At 41.5% G+C, this 23994-nt stretch overlaps 1 protein-coding gene across 5 annotated transcripts in view; it reads left to right on the plus strand.

Moving 5' to 3' along the window:
- UTRN (utrophin) overlaps positions 1-23994 on the plus strand; it is a 553135-nt gene that overhangs the window by 347339 nt on the left and 181802 nt on the right. For all 5 annotated transcript variants that reach the window (XM_090040990.1, XM_090040992.1, XM_090040993.1 and 2 more), the window contains 2 exons: positions 8428-8600; positions 21649-21805. In XM_090040990.1, the coding sequence (XP_089897116.1) occupies positions 8428-8600; positions 21649-21805 (330 nt within the window). The remainder of the gene's footprint in view (positions 1-8427; positions 8601-21648; positions 21806-23994) is intronic.

Here is a 23994-nt window from a genome sequence, read left to right on the forward strand (position 1 = left end):
AAGTTTTGCTTGAAGAGAGGAAATACCAGTTTCTTGCTTTTTTTTTTTTCATGGGACTTAAGAGCTCTTTTGCACTACAGCATCCCCTAGGCAAGGCTGACATAGGGAAATGGACTGAAACTGGCATGGTCATTACCACAGCAACACGAGGCTGTTGGTGCCTGGGAGAGAGCGAGAGAGAAAGGGTTGGCCTTCTGTCTATTATTTTGGTGATACCTCTTCTTCTTCTGAACAAAGTCTTCTTCCGCCAATTTTGGTCTCATTTAAAAAAGCTGGCCTTTTTTTATCCTACCCAGAAACAACTTTTTGGGGGGCAAAGCCCTCCTGAGTAGAAAAAGCCTGGAATAGTTTGTTGTTTTGGCGGGGGAGTTTCAACTTCTGCACGCCACGAGAATATAGCTGCTTTTGTTGTGTGTAATTGAGACCAAACGCTGAGCTTGAGGGCCAGCAGGGCATTACCGAGGCAAGGGAAAGGGAACCCTGGGCTGCCGGTGGAGAAGAGGAGAGCGTGCCAACCTCGTGGAACCTGCTGATCAGAACGAATAGGTGCCATTCGCATTGAAGCACCCAGCCCTTGAGAGCAAGTGAGTACGGTGGGGCCTCAAAAATGTTACAGTATAAACTACCACCGGAGGAATATGGTACCAGGGAAAGGTATGCTCAGGATTTTCTAAAGGGTTGCAAAGGAGCATAGCTAAAACAAGAAAACCAATACTTTTTGGAGTCTAGATCTGGCTTGGAGGATCTTTACCAGAAAGATGTAGGCTTCAAGGGACACTTAACCATGATTGGCCTGAACTTCAGCTTATGGGAGTTGCTGAACATATTTGAAAAGGTATGGAGACAAGTTTTAAGTACTTTTATTTTATTTTGTTTTTCTTTAAATAACCAAACAAAAGGGCGGGTCTGGCTAATTTGACTAGCTTCTCTCTCTGTTGGTACGTGATCCTCATAACTGTAAGTACCTCCCAGCTATTTACATATAGTCTCTTTTTCGCATCCCCCTCAGCCTTTGCAGTTGATTGTGTAGCATTTACTTGTTTTACCTTCTTTATTTTTTAAAAAAAATCAAAATAGCAGAAGTCTTTAACAGGGCTCAGCAGGGGGACTTCTCATGATGCTTTTGACTTCACATTTAACATTCAAAGAACATCTCATACTTTCTGTTGATTTAGCCAACATTTATTAGTTTTTAACAGTAAATTCATTTACCAAATTGGGACAGTACTATCCCTACCTCTTTATCTTTATTCCCCTTATCCCAACCTAGTTGTTTTTTCTACTTCCAGGAACCTGACAACAGTAATGCTGAGTGGCAGGATTCTTAGTTTTACTGATGTGTTGGTTAGGGTGTGTGGGAGTCTGCTAAAACACATGGCTTTCACCTAAGTCTCAGCACCTGTGTTGAGACCTGGGACATAGGTTTATTTAATCGAATTCTTAGCTTGGATTCCCTTATGATATTTTCCTTCTGTCTTCCTTCCTACATGCTTGTGGCATGTATGTAATAGGGTCTCTGGTGCTCTTCAGGGCTAGAGTTGTGTGTGTGAATAAGTATGTTAAGGTGTTCACAATGCTCTGGAGGGCAGGGGAAAAAAACCAGATACCCAGGTCTTAAAACCAGTAAAACCTGCTATTTTTCTTTGTGCAGTTTTTTGTTACAAATAAGCAGTGGCCACTGGAACGACTTCATTTTGAAAATTCAATACCAAATGAACTGCAAACTATTCACAGAATGCAGTGGAGATGCCATTTGTCTGTGGTGGGGGAAGGGAGTTTTAAAAATAATTTCATATCATCCAAAATCAGCAGTAGCATGATCCAGAGAAGTTAATATTTAGTTTTCTTCAACTAACCTACCTTCAACTGCAGTCTCATCTGAGAATGAGGAGATACTTTTCAAAGACAGAGAAAGATATTGTCCATCAATGAGAGAGATCAACAATAAAAAAGAGTCTAACTGCAGTAGCTACTACAGCAGATGAAAAAAGTTTATGACAACGATCTGTTGATTTGTATATGTTCTTTTCTCGCAATAGGTATGTGTAGCATGAATTATTCACTGTGCAGAGCCGCCTGCAAGAATCAGTAGTTGTCAGCAGTAGCTGGATTTTTGTGTTGTAATTGCTGCTATTAGTCCTAAAAGCTTAGCTCAGATGCCAGAGGTTAGTAAGGTGTATCCTTCTTGGTATCTGAGCCTCTGGGCTATTTAAAGACAAGGATAGAAAGTAGTTCTCTTACCAGTGCTGCTCTTTCCTTTATATCACATAGAGCCCCTGGTGTCTCCAGATTTCTCACACTTCAATATGTTTTTAAATATGCAAGTGGAAGACATTCAATCTTTTATTCCCAGTAAATGAATTGATTGCAGCAGTTTCAGACAAAAGACAAAATGTATGAATCTCAGCAGTTCTGCACTTCTTTACCTAAAGCCAGTTATATCCTTTTATCTTTTGTGTTGGATCTTATAATATGATATAGGAGAATATCTTGGTACTGTAGAAAAATATTAATAAAATCTTTGCAACATGAAATTCTTAAACTATATAATTTGAACATGTGCTTTTAAAACAAACTTTTCTTGCATGCTTTCTTTTCCCTGACATAATATGCATGTGTTATGTTATAGCATTTTACTGCTAGGTATACTAACATCATGATAGAGATCTCGCCTTGCAAATTGCATCTAAGTTACTGGGCCAGTTAATGCCATGTGGTAAGGAGTATATTATGAGTGCTCTTACTGTGGTTGTAATGCAGAAGCCAGATGACATTCTCAGAAGCTTGAAAAACAGGACTTTTCTATGCAGAAGTAGAGTCATATTACATTAAAGTAGATGGTGCTGCTTTGGCTTTATTCAGCCTCACTGATGTGACTGCTGGTATTAGTACTAATCGATTTATGGTGTTTTTCAGATGTTCAGTAACTGCCACATGACTGGGCTGCAAATACAGTAAATTAACACATGTCAACAGTCTTCGATATCTCAGGTTTCATGAGATGGAAAGAATGTTATTAACTTTGTACTTCAGTTAAGATTTTTGCTTAAAGGCTAAGGTTGGCTTTAGTCAAGATTTTAGCCATGCATCAGCTTTGAGCCAGTTTCTTGCAGACTTGGAACTGCAGCCTACGACTTTTAATGATATAAATGTGAAACCTACAGGCATGAAAATTATCTATCCAGAGGGTGTGTGTGTTCCCCTGAAAGTTTGTTTCCTAAAGTATTTAAGAGTTTTGGCAGTGATTAAATTACTGTCATATTTGAGCCAATTGCTTTTGTAAACTGCTTTGATCGACTTCTACTGCATTCACAACAGATATAATGATAACAGTGTTATCTGTGTGACATTTTAGAGAGGTTTAATGTCTTTCTTTATGCACAGGGCTGCCAATGGAAGATTTATGGCAGTTCTACCTAGGGGTTTTGCGTCTGCATGTGTTCTGCTTTTCTGTCATGAATTTCTTCTACAGCAACTGCTTTGTAGCACACAACCGCAGGCCACTGTGGCATTAGAAAGAAAACAGTTCTTCGAAAGTCAGAGCTGTCTTCTGAGACTAAAAGCTAGACACCTTTCCAAGAGAAATCCATATCATTTTTCTCTTGAGGCTGTTCCCCTTCAAATTTGTGTCTTTTTGTAGTGTTTTTTTTCCCCTTCATCTGCGGGGTTAAAATGCCCTATCTTTCCCCTCTGTTCTTCCCAGTCTGATCCCACATATTATGATCATACTAGTCTTTTCTCTCCAAAGGATCCTACCAACAGTGAGAAGTCTTCCTGGCACTAGGGACTAGTGAGAGAGAAATCTGATGCGGATGTGCACCCAAAGGCATTTTATAGTAGCAGACAGATTTAATAGCATATCTGATTTGAAGTGGAGCGAGCAGCCTGCTCAAAAGAATCTCCACTGCCTTACTAACTACAGTAAATCCTCATTAGTAGCAACCAAATAGATCCTGTTGATGCCTCTGATCCTGTGCAGGGTTATTCCATTTGGTAACCTTTGCTTCTCCTTGATTATTCCATCTGTTCCTATTTGAAGGAGCTTTTCCTTAGTATTTGAGGTCTCTTTGGGGCAGTAGTAACCCTGGGAGGTCTGGAGCAGAGAATGGCGATGGCATCACTTCTGTTAATGATTTCTCTTCTGCCTTGCATCCTTTCACTGAAGGAAATGGGTAATCATCCCTGGAGGACTTTGTTTCCTGTGTGTGTTGTGAACCAGAAGCCTGCATTGAGTATGCCTTGTCCTATTCCCATCATGGGCAGTGATTTTTATGGGAAGAAAATAATGAGATGTACATCTGTTTCACCTATGGTTGGAATTACACATTCCTATTTTCAATTTTTGTCACTGATGCTTAGCTGGAAAGACAGATAATAGAGCCTGAGGTTACTGTCCTCTGGGTATTTTCACTCTTTAAGCCATATTATAGTCTATGTTTTAGAGAGAGTATTATAGAACTTGATACGAATTATACCAGTAATAGAAATTTAATAGTGCTAAAAATACAGTGAAAATATAGGCTTTAGTAAAGAATTTATCACTTTTATAGATCTTCTTTTAAACCTGCCTACAGTAGACTGAAACAGTATTGAAGTGTGTGCAACTGTTTAAAAAAAAAATGTAGAAAGAATCAGACAAATTATAACCTATTGACCTTTTTCTGTAATAGAGTTCAACCTTTAAAATAGTATTGTTTAATTAAGTTTTGCATACCTCCATCTACCCATTTATGAAATCTTGACGATAGAATCTGTACGATTAAAGGAACTCAGGCATCTTTTCGCATAGTATTTAATAAAACATGTATTAGAGTAAAACTAAAACCTGCACTATTTGGGGGTTCCGGTTTGTCTTTGCAATGTGAATGGAACAGAGTAGATTCTACCTTTAACTAAAAGGCCTATGGAGATTTCTCTAACTGGCCTTGTTTTCCAGTAGAGAGGTCAGGACCTTTTCAGAGGAAAATATTTTGGCTTAAGTGTAGCCTTGTAAAAACCCATAACATAAACAAGCAAAATGTGAACAACAACATAGAACTAGTTACAACAGGAAAGCTCAGTGGGGACTGAAGTTTTGGCAGACATGCCACCAGATAAGCTGTGTTCTCTCCCCTAGTACCATTCTGATCCCCTTCCCCTGCTCAGTCTGCTGCTCCTCTTTCTGCTACCTGGCCTTTTGGCTTTGTTTTCTGCTTTCTGCCCTGTGCTCTTTGCCTGATCTGTTGCTTTGCTTTCTGCTCTCTGTCCTGTCTGTTTTCGTATTACCTGTTCCCTCCATGATCCGTTTTGTGCCACACACACATGCTGTCTGTGCCACTGGTGGCACTCATGCCATGATGGATTGGCCACCCTTGGGACAGCTCATGCTGTTGCAGTCTGAGTGAGGGTCTTCTGGCATTTCCATTTTTAAACACGGCTACTGCAGGGATGCTGTAATACAGTTGAGGCCCAGATTTATTTCTGTAGTCGATTGGGATAATCTGATGCACAGTGGTCTCTGCTATCTAAATAGCAGTTTAAAATATCCACCATGGTATGCCCTGAACGGATTAGAATGAACCCAGGAATGGGACCAAGGAGGTCATAGAACAGTTGAAAGGAAGACTCTTAGAGAGACAAAAGACCTATGAGACTGATGTTGGGAATGTGAGATTGGAATGTGTGACGGGGAAAGGATGGATCAGGGAGCACTGAGGGACATGTAGAGGAAACTCAGTATGAAGATGGGACAAGGAAAAGTTTAGATTGCAAACTTCAAGCTCTTATATATATTTCTGTTAAATGTCTCTTTTTTGTGGCTGTCTGTTACCCTGTTTCACCCAGGTCCAAACATCATGTTTTCCAGTGGCTTGCTGAAATCTGTAGCTAGGGAACCCTGATTGGATTGTCCTCATAAGCTCTGTAGGGGCAGAGCTCTGGTTTACTGGAAGTCATGTACCATATGTCAATTTATGCTTATTTATGTACCAAATAGTGTATTTTGTTTCTGTCCAAGCAGAAAAGTTTAAAAAAAAAAAGAAAAGAAAAGAAGACAGGTTCATCAACAAAGTTGATTCTCTGAACTAAGCCATCAGCAGCATGAGCATCACAGATGAGTTTCATGTCAGCAAGGATGCAAATGCAGCAAATTCATAGTGCCTTGGTTAACGTATCATGACATTTGTCAACTGCAAGAATCAAAACCATTTGGAAAGAAGCATTATTTTTTAATTTGTAGGCATGCATACCAACTAGTGTCCCTTTAAGTATAATTAGTGCTGAAATTTTTACAGAGACTCTTGATAGCTCTGGAGTTAATATTTTTGTTGTATAATATAAAGCTAGAAATGTGTGTGGCAGCTTTTCAGCTATAAGCTTGGGGAGATGTGGAAAGGTAGGTGAAATGGCCAGGCCTGACAAATAAGTGGGTGTGCTTGATAATGAACTTATTTTTTTTTTAAATAGATGCTGGCTTTGCCTCCAGTTGTAGGCCAGAACCTTGCAATTGGCCAAACCCCAGTTAGTTCAATGGACCTTTATGCCTTAGCAAAGGTCTGCTAGCATGTATGAGCTTGAAGAATCAAGATACTATCACATGACAAACATGGAGATTACTTCTTGCAATTTACTGAAATTCTACCTAATTCAGATCTGAGAACCACGTGCAAGTTTGTTCACATAATGCTAATCCATGGGATCTAGTCTCGGAGCAATAAGAAATAAAATTGCTTCACCCTTTTAATTTAGATAGCTCATAGCACTTTTCAGACAGACCAAGCGCCCTGTTTTACTGTGATAAATCAGGTACAAATAAAGGAAGTTAATAGTAGAGCTTAGAATACAGCTGCAGCAGTAACTTCTGTCAGGCATGGAATCTACCAAAGATGTCATTGTTTTTCCAGTGGTACCTCTCATTAATTATTTTTCTTCAATGAGAATAACTGTATTTCTCTAATCTTGAATGAATGACTTCACTCCTTGCTGTCCCAAATACATGTTACATGCAGAGATGCTATATTTAGATGTAGTCCAACCATCGTGTTTGGTGCGGGAGGAAAAACTCCCTGGGGAGGGATGGAATGTGTTGAAAGCAATTTGGAAGAATAAAACTTTTAAGGGAATCCAGCCCTGTTGAATTTGTTTCCCTTAGAAAGGAAGTTTGTTTGTATCTGCACCAGGTTTTCTGTAATGATCTTCACTGATTAATCCCACTGGGGCTGGCAGTATGCCCCACAGTTCTTTCACACATTCATACAGATGTTAGCATAGTTGATTACATTGGTGTTTCTCTCTCTGGCATTCATCGCTTCTGTAGTTGATTATAAAAATGAAAGTAGTGCTATTCTGTGTTTGATAGAAACAGCCACAGTCATATCTTTCAAGGCAGACAAGATATCAGTACATAAAATGCATTTCTTGGGCAAGGGGGAGTGAGAAACTTGTATCTTATTTTTCCTTTAAATACTTTTTTTTTTTTAAATGATGGTGTCTACAATGAACTATGACAGGCTGCCTCTAGTGTACACTTAGCATGTTTAGCAAAAGTTAGGGTGTGGTAGTTGAACTGGAAAAAGATTTTTAGTGACTGCTGTAGAGCCAGGAAAATTAGTTCTGATTTATGGAAATACACTGGTCATATTCCTAACTAGAATATGTGACCTAAAGCACTGTATGCTGAATGAATTGCACTGGATAGTTGCAAAGAGCTGAGAGGCAAGTGTGCACAGTCAAGAACGAGTATATAACCTTACTGAGTGATGGGCTTCACAAGGAATTTCTGGTGCATTTATAAATCCTCTGTAGTGCAAAACAGTGAAAGGTAATAGAAGATATTATGTGCCAAAAAAGATTCTTGAAGATGAAGGGAACTTTAATGGCAGTATTACTACCTTCATTTAATAGATAGGGAAATGGGCAGTTAGTTGCATGTTGGCTGCTGCTGTTAAAGTTCATGCAAGTTGACTCTCTTGTTCCTTTCAGTTCTTTTGAAAGTCTCTCAGAAAAGTTAAGTGACTGCCTGAGGGAGGCACCAGGGTCTCATGGTTTAGCTGTACAACTGGAATTAGGGCCTTCAAAAAAAATTATATATGTATAGCCTGGTGGGGGGAGTGCCTCTTAACATTACTCTTTAAATTTGCCTCAGCTGTAAAATGGGAGCAATAAAAGTTTTCCGCTTAGTCCTTTGGACAGCTGGACTTCTAATACCTGCATATCCTGTGCCAAACCTTTCAGATTTCACAAGTAATGACTTTTTATGCAGAAGCATTGTTTTTTCCATGTAAAAATCCATATCCAGAGAAATATGTTGCATGTTGCTCTGGTACTACAGTCTGGGTAGCAAATTTCACCAGGTGCAGGGGAATGAAAAAATGCTTGGAATTTACAGCTACAAAAATAATCCCCCTTGTTCTAGTTACAGAATTAATATGTTCTTTCTTTTCCCCCCAGGACATTCAGGCTGAGATTGATGCCCACAATGATATTTTTAAGAGCATTGATGGAAACAGACAGAAGATGGTAAAAGCCCTGGGAAACTCTGAAGAAGCTGCTTTGCTCCAGCACCGTCTTGATGACATGAACCAGCGCTGGAATGACCTGAAGGCAAAGTCAGCCAGCATCAGGTTAGTAATAGAAGCATCAAAATATGAATGGGAAAGGGTCTCTCTTTTTCTGTTACTGTCCTGAAATATCGCTGTCCCATAAAAGTGAAATTCCAATTTTCTTCTGTAAAATACTTTTGGATTCAGATATAAAAATGCTGTGCACTTGCTAGTCTTGGAGGCTTAACTACTTGAGTTGCTGTCTTCAGAGCTACACAGTTATATCTGTCCAATTTGTACTAACAGCACCAGAAAGTGATTCTAAATCTTTTCTTTCACCACTGTAATTCAAAAGTAGCTTCAGTGAAGTCACTCCATGAAGCTACAGCTAGTATGATGAGGGAGCCATGTTTTTAACTGAAGGTAATATTTGCATCTTGGGTATGTAGTTCCTTTTTTCCCCTCTTGAAAATCACTGATTTATACTTTTTTTAATAGGTTAAGCAGGACTAATGCTCATTTATTTTAAGCATAATAGCACATTGGTGCAGGGTGAAAGACTTGCTGCCTTTTCAAATGTGGTCATAATTAAAATTTTTACAATATCATTTTGCAAGTAGATTAATGTTACTATGGTTGTTATAGGGAAGAAAGTGAATCCCATATTAATGTTAATTACTTATAAAGGCATTTATAGAGAATTTAATTGTTACTGCTTGGCTAGTGATTAAAGCAAACTATATTTTATTGTAGTATAGGAGTGTTAAGTATCTATATTAATTCTCCAAAGACCAAAAAATTCAGCTCAAGCTGAAATTTAGGTTTAATGATTTGAATTGTAAACTAAAGGGACAAATGATTCAATTATTTGATTTTAGGTTCTACTTAACCATGTCACCAAGTGTCTATATAGTCATCTGGAGCTGGGCAGCTCTGTGTAGTAAAGGTCCGAGGCCAAGATAGCAGAATTTCAGCAGAGTTTGGTATGAAGTTGCAGAGACTGACCCTTGTGCTATGGGTATTTAAGACAATGAACATTACATTTGGATTTCCATGCACTTCACTCACGAATAAATTAACAGACAGGCGAGACGAAAAGACATTTATATGATAACAGTTTAATCAACAACTGCAGAGTTCTAGCAATAGCAATTTAGCCTTTACCAGGGATTCATAATCATTTGGGAGAAATTAATGGCCCAAACTGTCCTCAAGCCATTTTCCCCAGCTACTAATGAATCTCCAGGCAAGGACCTCTGAATGACAGTGATCAATGCTAGAAGATCGCTTCTCAAAATTAAATTAGTTTATTTCTGTAAATATGGAAGAACATACCATCTGCAGGACATTGTTAATGGCAGCCCTGTGCATGTGGACATCTGCAGTGTTGCTGAGTCAGGAGTATGTTGCCTTGAACTTATAACTGAGAGGTAGGCTGAGAAGACTCTACTGACAAACTGAAGTAAATGCATCTAGTAGAAGTTGACGTTTTCAGATAGACATTGACACTGAAAGGATTGTATTTCTGGTTCTGCCTATTTTGTCCCATGCTTCATTTGTAGTTCATCCAGGCCTTTGTTAAGAACAAAGAAATCTTAGGCTAGATCTAAGAACAAAGAAATCTTAGGCTAGATGTCACTAACTGAAGTGGATCAGCTGTGTTGAGATGTGTTTGGGTGTAGCTGAGCTGCTTCCCTGGACAAAATATATGTTCTTGATACGTTATTCTATGCGTTATTGATCTTATGGGACAACAGTTGACATGTGTCCAGATGACTCAGGGCACTGAGGTATGCCTGCTCCTTTAAGGGCAGTGGCAGCTTAGCTAGAGAACCCTGGGGGCATGGCTGGCTGGTGCCTCCCGAGTCTGGGGGGGGGCACGAGATCACCTACTGGGCGGGAGGGGAGCAGAAGCTGATTGCTGAGCCCGAAATCACCAGCAGGGAACTGGAAGTACACTTCCTCCAGGACTTCCGGTTTCATAGCTGGCATTTCCAGGGGGTCCACGTGCACCCATATGCACCCCCTAGGCGTTGCCAATGCCTGGGGGCTAGGCAGAGCTTCCCAGCTGCAGGTTGCCGTGGCAGCAGGCTAATGAAGGAATTAGCTGGCATCTGCACCCAGTCAGCTGACTGGAAGGAGGCAGGGACCTGGGCACATAAAAGCCCCAGGGCTGGAGCTAGCCGGGGTTAGTCTCCTGGCAGCTGCCAGAGAAGGGAGCTCCTGCAGAGAAGAACTGCTCAGAGACACTGTGGCTGCCTGATATGCTGCTTACAGGACTAATGGGGCTCCAGAATCTCAGTAGGTACCTGGGGCTATGAGGCACTTAATGCTTGGGGAGAAGTTTGGCTCTTTTAAAGAGACAGAGTGCACCCTGCACCATTTATATTAAGTTATAGCCCAGGGGCTCATATTTTTGTTGTTGTTTGTGCATTGGTGGATGGGAATGAAGCTAAATGGGGAAGAGGAGGCCTCACTGGGGCACTCTACTGTGTAGAGACCCAGCACCTGAGAGGGTGCAGCGGAGACAGGGCTGCAGAGAGCCCAGCGCTGGAGAGGGCACCACTACAGGGGGTGTAGAGAGACCAACGCCAGAGGTTCTAACTACAAGGGCCCAGGGCCTAGTGATGGTAGGAGGCCGAGCTAGGCTGAGGCCTCATAACAAGGGACATTTAAATACCACCTGCAAGGCATGGGGTGTGGTAAAGGGAAGGTTTTGGAGCCACACATCTAGCCCATAAGGCTTAGGGTGTCTTGGGAGGCACTGACTTTGAGTGAGACCCAGCAAAGGATCCAAAATCAGCAGGGTCTAGTGGGGTTTAGCAGGATTGTGGCTACACAAACTTGTGGGCAGCCTCCCAACTTATTATTTCAACCAACAAGATGTGGCAGGAGAGATTAGAAGGCAGCTGCAATGCAGAGGAGGCACAGTCACGGAGCTCTAGGGTCATCATGGCAATCACTGAGGACCCCACGCCGTGACACCAGATCTGCCCTGGGACTCTCTGGGGTGGGCCTCTGTAAGCAGGAGAAACTGAGGGTTTTCTAATGCAGTCCCAGGCTTGTGACTGGCAATCAGCCAATTGGATGTCCCAGTCCCAGGAGTATACTGGCGGGAGTTGGATACTCTGGTGAGGTCCTGGAACTGAGACCACCAGTCAGCTGATTGATGGTCTCAGCCATGTGACCACACTGGAGTTAGTTGGGCACTTTCATTCCAATCTCCAGGGCATGCAGGATCCAACCTATGAAGCTTGGCAGCACCCTGCCTGGGGCAACTCGAGATTGCGGACAACTCCAGGTTGATCACAGTCTTCTGCCATAAGACTAACACATCTGCCACAATAAAGCTGCACGAAGTAGTACCACCTCTATCAAGGCTACACATTTTAGGTATTTGTAGCATGGCAAGAGATATGAACATCTGTTTGATTGGCTTTTGTGCCACCCTAAAAAATCTTATTGTGGCACAAAGGCAATATCTGTTTCTACCCATAGCGAATGAGAAAAAAATAACAGAGTATTAGTATATTGCCTTTAATTCTTCTGTTTCTTCGTTGTGTTCAGATTCATGGCTGAACTACAAGTGAAATGCAGGTTAGGTCTATGGAGAAACTCAAATACTATTTTATGGTTTAGTATGGAAGTCTTGAAAGTTATTGTTGGTGTAATTTTCTCTGTTTTTCTACTATTCCTATATTAGGAATTTTCCATCCCTTCTTTAGAATAAAATTTCCAATCATGTACACTTCCTTATTTAAGCTTCCATCCTTGTTGCAACAGGTACTAAGGGCATAACTTATTCTGTGCAGAGGGCTGGCACAAGACCCCGTGCACCACTTAAACTCTTAATGCTGACTTTATATGAGACTCAAGTAGTGCACTGAGCCAGCCTACTGCTAGACCTCTTCACAGAAGTGGCATTTATTCAGAATGATTAGCTTGCTGCCAGATGTAGAGTGCTGCAGACTGAAAAGACAGCACTTAGATATGTGCTTTCAAATACAGTCCAAGAACTGCTGGGGAACTATATTCAGACAACGGAGATTTTTTCTTAGCCTGCCCCACCTTTCCTTCAGATGCCAGAAGCACCTTAGACTTAGCTACACTTCTTCTGATTTCACACCAAAATCTCTCTTAGAATACTGCAGGCTAGCATTTTTGGCTGATTATAGTCTGTCAAAGCCAAACGTTTGGGTACTTCTAACCCATCTTTTCATCTAGGGGAATGAAGTGCTGGGGGGAGAAAGTAAGATTCCTTAGATGGGACCACCTGCCAAACTCCTTTTCTTCATTTATTTCCCCCATTCCCTAGCATGGTGGAGTTATCAGAAAAGAACAAGCAAAAGGATAGAAGGTGTTCCCACTGTGGGGTGAATCTTTCAGTGTCCCCAGGAAGGCATTCTACCACAATTACTGTATTCACCCAAATCCAAGACCACTGACAATTTAATCTAATTAGGATCTAATTAATGGAAGGTCATCTTAACTGCACCCCCTCCCACTTGTGAGACAGGGAAAACAGTGGCTGGGCTGTCCCTTGCTCCCCTGCATCTTGTCTTCCATACTTGTGCCTGGCCCTCCTGCCATGTCCACTTCACCTTGCCCCTCCATGCATATGCTCGGCCCCTGCTGCCTGTTCCTTGCCTTTCAGTCCCCTGTGCAGCCTGCCTACCTCCTACTCCTACTCTTTCCTCCCGTCCTCTTACCTTCTGCTGCAGCTGTGCTCTTCTGGGGCATTCCACAACAGTGTGACCACAGCTTAGCTTGGCCAGGGAGAAGTCATGGCAGATCCCAGTCAAGTCGGGGCTGGAGATAAGTTGGAGCAGGAGATAAGTGGGGAGAAGGCAAACCAGGGGGGAAAGAGCAGGAGGGGGTGGGAGCAGAAGCAAGCGGTAGATGGGGGTAATTGAGGCAGGGTGGGCAGGCGCAGGTACAGACACAGGCAAGGGTTGGAGGAGAAGGCTGCAGATTTCCCCCACCAGCACTGTGCAGTCTACCCCATCATGTCCCCTGCCTCCCCCCCGCTTCCCTGCCAAATGAGCTGTTCTGGCCTGGAGCATATAGCAGCTCAGCTCCAGCTTCAACATAACAGTATAGGGTCAAAGCTGAAGCTGAGCCTCCATCTGCCCTGGGCTGTGCTCAAACCCAAGATGAGGTTCTCCCCTCCCCCCCATGCCAATTGTGGGGGGAAACCTTATCTTGGATTTCAGTAATTATGTACTTTCAGCCTGCTTTGTCTGACTGCCAGATTCTGGGTGCAGTTGTTTGTTGAGGCCTCTGCCTTGCTTTCCTCCAGAACCTCCGAAATGCTTGTGGGTCTAGCGCTCTCACCAACCCATGATTCTTTTGGCTTCTTCTCCAAGTCCCTGGACACACACCAGTTACAGTCCCTGGACATATACACTCCAGTTGTATATGTGTCCAGACTAGCTGTAGTTAGAAAATGAATTTTGTGGTTTAAAACTCGGATCTAAATTATTTAAGACTTGCACCCCCAACCTTAATGGAATTTTCTTGATAGAATATCATCAGAAGTTTCATTATTCTTCAGGAGAATTGAACATGCATCCACCCTTCAGTGACTGCTACCATATTTCACTCCTACTGCCAGTGTTCTTCCTTTCAAAAGTAGGAAGGTAGGGTACAAATAAACTCTGATAGCATAAGAGAATTCAGTTTTTTGTACCTGGAGTTATGGGCATTTAGTTTGACTTTTTTGTGTTTCTTTAGACTTTCTGATGAAAGAATACTTCAGCTTCATTCTGAAACAAGGCACTTTCATGTCTGTCTTTTCCCCTTTAAAATATAGAGTCCACTAGACTTTGAAACCATATGCTAGTAATATTTAGCTACTGCCATTAATCTGACATAGCAATGGGTATTTGTTAATGGTATATTACAATGAGTTTAATCTAGTATTATATACCACATCATTCTCATTAATACCAAATGAGTTCACTCATGATTAATGTTATTGCAGTGAATATTAAATTAATAGTGAGCCACTGTTAAAGTGTCCTTTAAATATCTGATTAGTGATGCATATTTTTCCTTTCAAAGTTCCCATTCATTTTGTGTACAAGAAAACTGGTAAGAGCAGACTGGATGGATATAAACTTCAGGAAGGACACACAGGGGAGAAGAGGAGGAGTTGAATTTTATGTAAAAGAACCATCTGATTGCTCTGAGCTCTAGTATGAAATTGGAAATAGGCCTGTTGAAAATTTCTGGGTTAGGGTCAGAGGGGACAGCAACAAGGGTGATGTTGTTGTGGGAGTCTGCTATAGACCACCAGACCAAGAGGAAGTGGTGGATGAGACTTTCTTCAAACAACTAGGGGAAGTTTCCCAATCACAGGCCCTGGTTCTCATGGTAGATGTCAGTCACCCTGACATCTGCTGGGAGGTCAATACAACAGTGCTCAGGCAATACAGGAAGTTTTTGGCGAGTGTTAGGGACAGCCTCCTGGTGCAAGTATGGAAGCAGCCAACCAGAGGCCGTTATTCTTGACCTACTGCTCACAAACAGGGAAGAAGTGGTGGGCAACGTAATAGATGGCCACTTAGGCAGCAGTGACAACAAGATGATTGAGTTCAGGATCATGAGGACTGTAGGGAAGGAGAGCAGCAGAGTGAGGACCCTCAACTTCAGAAAAGCAGACTTAGACTTGCTCAGGAAACTTATGGGCAGGATCCCCTAGGAGGCCAGTCTGTGGCGGGGAGGGGAGGAGTCCTGAAGAGCTGGCTGTACTTCAAAGAAATCTTACTGAGAGTGCAGAAATAAACCATCCAGTGTGCAAGAAGACAGCAAGTATGGCAGAAGACCAGCTTGGCTTAGCAGGGAACTCTTCAGGAAACTAAATCAAAAAAAGGGAAGGTTATAAGAAGTAGAAACTTGTACAAACAACTAGGGAGGAGTATACAAGTATTGCTTGGGCATACAGGGATGAAGTCACAATTGGAATTGCAGGTAGCAAGGGATGTGAAGGGTAACAAGAAAGGGTTTCTACAAGTATGTCACTACCAGGAGGAAGATTAGGGAAAGTGTGGCTCCCTTACTGAATAGGGGAGGCACCCCAGTGACAGAGGATGCAGAAAAGGCAGAAGTATCCAGTACCTTTTTCACCTCAGTATTCTCAGGCAAGGTCAGCTACCAGACTACTGCACCTGGTGGCACAGTATGGGGAGGAGGTGAGCAGCCAGCTGTGGGAAAAGAACAGGTTAGGGACTGTACAGAAAAGCTGGACATGTATAAGTCCATGGGGCTGGATGGGATGCACCCGAGGATGCTGAGGGAGCTGGCTGATGTGATTGCAGAGCCACTGGCCATCATCTTTGAAAACTCATGGTGATCGGGAGATGTCCCAGACAATTGGAAAAGGGCAAATATTTAAGTGCCCATATTTAAGAAAGGGAAAAAGGACAATCCAGGGAGCTACAGACTAGTCAGCCTCACCTCAGTCACTGAAAAAATCATGGAGCAGATCCTCAAGGGATCCATTCCTAAGCACTTGGAGGAGAAGATGATGATTAGGAACAATCAGCATGGATTCACCAAGGGCAAGTCATGCCTGACCAACCTGCTAATCATCATAAGATGATTAACTCTGTGGATGTGGGGAGACCAGTGGATGTAGTATACCATGACTTTGGCAAAGCTATTGTTATGGTCTACAACATTCTTGCAGGCAAGCTAAGGAAGTAGTGGTTGAATGACTGGACTATAAGATGGATAGAAAACTGGCTGTATCATCAGGGTTAGATGGTAGTAGTCAATGGCTCGATGTCTAGTTGGCAGCTGGTATTAAGTGGAGTATCCCATGGGCCAGTGCTGCGGCTGGTTTTGTTCAATATCCTCATCGGTGATCTGGAATATGGCATAGGGTGCACCTTCAGCTAGTTTGCAGATGACGTGAAGCTGAGAGGAGTAGTAGATATACTGGAGGGGAGGGTTAGAATTCAGAGAGACCTTGACATATCGGAGGATTGGGCCAAAAGAAATCTCATGAGGTTCTATAAGAACAAGTGAAACATCCTGCACTTTTAAGACAAAACAATCCCATTCACCAGTACAGACTGGGGGCTGACTGGCTGTGCTGCAGGTCCGCAGAAAAGGACCTTAGAATTACAATGGACAATAAACTGAATATGAGCCAGTAGTGTGCCCTTGTTGCCAAGAAAGCTAACAGCATACTGCCTGCATTGGTAGGAGTGTTGCCAGCAGGTCAAGGGAAGTGATTATTTGGCACTGGTGAGACCACATTTGGAGTACTGTGTCCAGTTTTGGGTTCCCCACCACAGAAAAGATGTGGGCAAATTGGAGAGAGTCCAGCAGAGGACAGCAAAAATGGGTAGGGGGTTGGGGAACATGACTTACGAGGAGAGGATGAGGGAACTGGGCTTATTTAGTCTGCAGAAGGGAAGGCTGAGGTGGGATTTAATAGCAGCCTTCAGCTACCTGAGGGGGGTTCCAAAGAGGATGGAGCGAGACTTCTCAGTGGTGGCAGATGACAGAATAAGAAGCAATGGTCTCTAAGTTGCAGTAATGGAAGTTTAGGTTATATATTAGGAAAAACTTTCTCACTAAGAGGGTAGTAAAGCTCTGGAACAGGTTTCCCAGAGAGGTTTTGGAATCTCCATCCTTTGGAGATTTTTAAGACCTGGCTAGACAAAGCCCTGGCTGGGATGATCTTGTTGGGGATGGTCCTGCTTTGGACTGGATGACCTCCTGAGGTCCCTTACAACCATAATTTTCTACGATTCTGTGATAATATTTTAGACATTTCCGGGTTTGAGAGATGTAAGAAATGTATGTGGACCATATAGAAGTAATTAAATGTTTAGTTCATGTTAGAAAAATGTGAACTTTGGATATATAGATATTCTACTTGTAAATTGTACTAAAAAGATCTCCATCAATGTCTCATTTCTGTGAAACTAAAAAGTAAAGCCAGTGTCAGCTTGGGAATCTAATAGCAAAGCAGTGAATTAAAGTAAAAAAGTACAAAGACTGTTGACAAATGTACAAGAGGCATCATGCCATTTCACCTGCTCTAAATAGATTTGGTGCTATGAGGGATCTTCAGGAGAAAGTGATCTGGTGAAAACACTGGATTTCGTTAAGATTTACGTTTTTTTTAGAGGTCTTACAGAAAAAAATCAGCTTAAATTAAAATAAGTGAATACAAGCTGTGCACATCAAATACAATTAGCTGTTCTGAAATAAACTCACCTATGAGGACTGTACCAGCAAGTTACAGTAAAGTGAGCTAGGAATTTATAGAGCAGTAGCTACATTGCACATACCTATGTGGGTACCAGTGTGCAGTACGAATGTGTTGAGTTCCTCTGACTTGAACATAATCCTGGTTAGTTCTGAAAGATGGAAGATGAAGCTAGGTGTGCGAGTTGGGAGCGTCTTGTCATTCTTCCAAGAGCTCGGGGACTGTTTGAGGCCTGAGGGCCAAATGATGAATGTACCTTGAATTTCTGAGATGTTGCAGTATGGATTCACAGACTACTTTTTGTATTTCCAGGCAGTACTTCACTCACTGTTGGGTGTAGAGCAGGAAATTGGTTGCGGCAGTCAGGCCCATTCTACAGGTGGATGGCTTGAATTCAGTATTGAGAAATGAGAGTCAGTAATAGGGAGCTTAGAAAATTAGAACCTCTGAATTGGGAAATTGTATGCTTAGGTCCTTCTTTCTTGAGAGAGACATTTTAGGCAAATGGTAAAGACATATAGGTACTTAAATATTTTTCTGAAATGAAGTAGAGGAGAATATGATACTCTCACTTAAAGCTGTCTCATTCACCTTTCCTTGGGTGGGGAGGAGGAGATGCATTCATCAGCCAAATCTGTCTTCACCCCATATAAGCCCACCGCAAAGTGCCTTCCAATTCATGTAACTCAAATTCCTCTCACCCTGGAACCACAAACCTTCCTAAGATCTTCTTGGAGTAGGCTTTACAATGCGCAATACATGTTAAATTAGTCAATATAGAGGTCAATATAGAAGGTGGCAAGTGATGTACGGTCAAATGAAAAAAGCTACATGCCTGAGGTGGTAAATAATTTTTGGATGTCGGTTTTTAAATTAGCAAATGTATTAAAAAGAGGCACAAAGAAAATACTAAAGTGAAATCTGATATATCAGCACAGGGGCAGCAGAGAACACAGAAGAAGCACCAAGTTAAATTGAAAAGAATGTAGTGCTGCTTTGTAACCCATCTGACACGTGACAAGTAAAATTATTGTTTACCAGGGAAAGATAATTGCATGTGGGAATCATAGAATAGATATGCATAGAAAGATTGGAATTAAATTGGAGCAGAAGGACCTTGGAAAGGACTTCTCTGCAATTGTCTAGATAATGCAGGGATGCCTTCAGGACAGTGAATGGTTTGTATTTGGAGGGACAGAAGAAACTAAGCAACATGACATGACAAAAGTACTCGGAAACATTATGCAAGAAATTAGATTTATTGGGTAATATTTTTTACTGAAGCAGGTTTTTAATTGTGAGATGTTAGGCTTTTTGAAAAATGTTCTTTCTCAGATCTGGACTGATCAGGCCTTAGGTCAAGTCTGGGCTAAATGTGACCTGAGACACATTTCGTGCTTGAAAGCCTATCTAATATCTCTTGCAACTAAAAAGTTGGTCCAGTAAATTCTGTTACATCTTGGTTTTTGCATAATACCTGGTTTAGGTAATATGCAAGATCAGGTACCTGGATCAGGACTGTCCAGCTTCTGTGTGGTCCTGCAGCCCCACTTATAATCAGTGCAGGATGCATTCTCCCTACGCTGTGTGGTGTGTGGGTCATGTGCAGCACCATGCAAGAGCCCCTGCCCTGCCATGTAGTGGGTGCCATGCTGCATTTCATGAGGGGTAGGGTCCCCCAAACCTCTTGGCCACAAGGTCCCTTGCCAGGTTGTCCTGCCTGCCACGGGTAGGGGCAGTAAAAGGAATCTGAAAGAGGCAGAGACACCCTGAGAGTGATGGTGGGCCACAGTAGTTAAATTCATGGGCCACAAATTGGACAATACTGACCTTGACTATTATGACTAAACCAAAAAGGTGGGGAGAGGGGGGGCGAGACAATGAAAACAGCAAATAGCTGGCACTACAAAAGAGAAATAGCATGAGGATATGCTTGTTAATTGCATTGCTGCATAATACTAGAGTAAGCTGTCATCCTGAAAAACCTATGCCATTACTATGCTTTTACTTATTCAGGATTAATACCTTACTGTCATAGTTATAGAGTCATAGAGAAAGAGGACAGGAAGGGACCTCCAGAGGTTATCTAGTCCAACTCACTACCTGAGGCGGAAGCATCCCTATCCAAACCATCCCATACAACCATAATCTAAACTCTACATAAGACTATCCTTAACCCTTACACAACACAGACCTAACACTCTAACCTGCCGAAGGTAAAGCACAGGAAACACAGCAGCCAATGTCATGCTTCTGTAAAATATTGCCAGTATATGCTCAAGAGGAAGGCAAAACCCACCACAGTCTGTATCACTGTGACCATGAGGAAAAATTCCTTCCTGACCCCAGATATGGCAGTTGGTCTGACGCTGAGCAGAGGGGCAATACCCTCTAGCCAGGAATCTCTGGCTGTGCTCCTAACAGGAGAATCGGCATACCCCAGTTGAAGTCCCCAGCCTTAGCTGTAGCTACCACCCAGTACTTCTGGGGCATTAAAAACACCTTGATACATATAGCAGAAAAAGTATGTGGGAAAGGGGGCAGAGCAGGAGCAACCAGCAAAGCCCAGAAGTGTGGGAATTACCCATGGTAGAAAATAGGCATAGCTATGCCTAAACCATCCCTGACCAGTGGTTGTCCAACCTCTTCTTGAATGACTCCAGTGATGGTGAATCCACAACTTCCCTAGTCTATTCTACTGCCTCACTATTTTCAGAGTGAAGAAGGTTTTCTGGATATCCAATTTAAATTTACTTTCCTGCAATTTCAAACTTTTGGTCCACATCCTCCTATCTGCAGCAAGAGAGAAAAGCTGCTTTCTCTCTTTTATATGGCAGCCCTTCAAGTATTTAAAGCCTGCTGTCATGTCTTAAGTGCCTTTTCTGCAAGTAGAATGTGGCTGTCTCTTTCAGCTTCTCCTCATATGACTTGCCTTTCAAGCCCTTGATCATCTCTGCTTGCCTCTGGACCCTCTCTAACTTCTCCACATCCTTTTTAAAATGTGGATGCCAGGACTGCACACAGTACTCCAGATGAGGCCTAACTAGTGCCGAGTAGAGAGGCACTATCACCTCCCATGTCTTGTATGTAAGGCTTCTAATGATGCAGCCCAAAATCACAATCACTTTTTGTGTGGCTGCATCACACTGCAGACTTGTATCGAGTCTGTGTTCCACCAAGATTCCCAGGTCCTTTGCCATAGAGCTACCATCCATCCAGGTGTCCCCCATTTTGTATTTGTGTTTTTGATTATTCCTGAGAGGTTTAGCACCTTGCTTTTGTCCATATTGAACCTCATCCTGTTATCTTTAGCCCAACTTTCCAATCTCTTGAGATCCTTCTGAATTGTACTTGCACCCTCTATGTTCACAATCCTTCCCAGTTTTGTGTTGCCCACAAACTCGCTCAAGAAGCTTTCTGTGCCAGCATATAAATTGTTAATAAACACATTGAACACCTGGTGATTGTGGTAGATTGTTCTTAGAGATTTAGGCCCCGGCATCAGAGAGAGTTTTCTTTAAAAATCCTGTGGCGCAAAGGTTATACATATACATTTGAATACTCCAAGATCAGTTTCATTGCGGAAAGTAGGGATATTCCTTATCCTGCGCATCTCCCAGTGTTTTGTTCCTTATCTGTAGGGATATTCCTTATCACATGTGCATCTCCCAGTGTTTTGCCATCAGAAAGATATAGTCTACATCCTGCCATCTCTCCAGTTCGTTTCTGCTGTGCAAAATGTTTTAAAGCAGTGATTTTTTAAGATGCTGCTTGAGCACTTATTTTGCATTTAGGTGTTAGAGATACATTCCTGTTTTCACAGGGACAGTTCCTTCAAGTCGAGTGTATTTTGGTTTTGAATGGTGCTCAAGCCTCTGAAGATACTTTTATGATTTTTTTCAGGGCTCACTTGGAGGCAAGTGCAGAGAAGTGGAACAGATTGCTGACATCACTAGAAGAGCTAATCAAATGGCTGAATACAAAAGACGAGGAGCTGACAAAGCAGATGCCCATTGGAGGAGATGTTCCTACTTTACAGCAACAGTATGACCACTGCAAAGTGAGTTGCCTGTGTGATGCAGATATAAATACAGTAAAATAATATAAAGTGTATTAGAGTAGGAGAAAATAATTTACCCTAACAATGATTCTTTAGAAAAGTACTTTTTTTTTTTTTTATCATGGCCACATTTTATTTTTTGGTGAAGTGTAGTTTAGAGACTCTATTTAAAATTGCGTCTAAGACCTTGTGGATTGCATATCTGAACCAGAGAAATATTTGATCCATTTTATGGTTTTCTTGAACTTTTAAGGGAGCAGACTCTTGTTCTGTAAGTGGAATTGAGCAAAAGCTGAAAAACACCATTGGATCTAAATGTGGTAGTATTATCTTGTGTGGCTGTCCACATACCATTAAAATGACCAGTACTGGTTTTTTCTTCTTTTGAGAGCATTCAACTACAAAGGAGACCAAACAGTCCTCATAAAAACTAAAACAAAACTGCCCAGGCCTTTTATTTGTCGTTTACCTCTTCTAACTATGTTAAAGAGTATGCTTTAGTCTCTTAAGATATGTTTTTAGTCATTCTGAAAGCATCCTAGTTTATATTAAAATGCAGACAGACAAAAGCCCATAAAGAAAATAAATAGATTTTTTTTTAACCAAAACTTATTATGCTTTGCTCAGATTTTATATAGTTTGTTGTATATAGTAGCCCTGCACAACAGCACAATGATTTCATTTATTTGATTATATTTAACAGGGTCCCAAATATTTTTAAAATTCAAAGTTTATATTTATAGGAAATGCTTTCACATGAACAATGCATTTGAGACTTAAACTTTTGCTAACTCAGCATGGAAACTAAACAAACCCCAAATCTGGGTAGTATATATTTTTCCTTAATCTTTCCTTTTCTTTTTTTTCTTTTTAATTTGCAGAAAATCAAGATCCTTTTAAAGAGGTTGTAGAGTTACTGTTTTCGTGCTCTTTTCAACCTAACTCAGATTACCATGCTCTTTTGTAAGCTCAGCTTCTTGAAGCTGTTTATAATGATCAAACAGGGAATTATTAATTCAAGTGGGCAATAACTGACCGGAAAAGATATAAATATAATAAGGGGAAACAAGTGGTAATAGGTCTTGAAAGGTATTTTTGTAATGGTTTACATTTCTATCAGCAGTGATAGACTGCTGTATATACTGAGTAATATTAATTCCTACCTCTCATGTTCCTCAAATGAAGATCTCCAATTACTTTATGAAAACAGGTGTTCTTGTATCTGAAGATAGAAGAACTGAGGGACAGTGGTATGAAATGCCCTAGTTACTAGTGAAAAGGTGGCATTTCTAAGGACGGAACACCAGTTGTCCTTCCCTGTCTTTTAAGATTAGGAGCAACTGATTCATATTGTATGTGGAGATGGAGCTCGGTTTGGACTGAGCAAACCAGTGCATCTGTATAAAGAATCTGTATATTTGGGGGCCTCTCTAGATGATTAAACTGTAGCTTATTTTTTAGAATTTGAATAATAATTAAAAACATCACCATCCTGTTGTGGACCAAAGTCTTATTTTTGAATGCAATTGTGCAGGTCTGGAGGATCCATATGCACAGAACTTTGTGGAATTTGACTCATCGGCCGAAAAGTGATTTTTAGACGGGGTCTGGCTCTAGATTTGATTTAGAGCAGTGATTCTCAGGGTGCTGTGGCGTTCTAGGCTATCTTGAGATCCTTTCAAGGGTGCTGTGGGATGCCATGCTATGTTAGCATGGTTACGTGTCCAGATGTGATTCACAAGATAAACTCCAGAGATTTCAGATAGGAATCCATAGAGTTAAAAACATTTTGACCTATTGTGGGCTGTCTGAGTTCTTTGGAACACAAGAATCGCTGTAGCATTTTTCGGTTGTCAAAAAAAGAGTGAAGACTAAGACCTGGTATTTTTGGATGGCTGCCTTAAGTCTGAAAAAGACAGAGAACCATTGATTTAGATCATCCATCCTACCATCCAACAAAACAAAAAGACAATGAACACATATTTCTCATGAGTATGTATTGTTTTCCAACCTTAATCAGAACAGGATTTGAGAGTTCTCGACCTTTTCTCTTCTCATTTGTAGGTTTATTTTACCTAGCTCAGTGTGACAGCTTAAGGATATATAGTTTACCTTCCTCTGAAATATTATTGATGGGTTATTGCCAGAGGGAGGACTCTGGACTCCATGAACTGGTGTTTTGAGCCTCA

The sequence above is a fragment of the Crocodylus siamensis genome, chromosome 1 (assembly GCF_052110815.1).
Source record: "Crocodylus siamensis isolate JL-2025a chromosome 1, ASM5211081v1, whole genome shotgun sequence".
Classification (NCBI taxonomy): domain Eukaryota; kingdom Metazoa; phylum Chordata; order Crocodylia; family Crocodylidae; genus Crocodylus; species Crocodylus siamensis.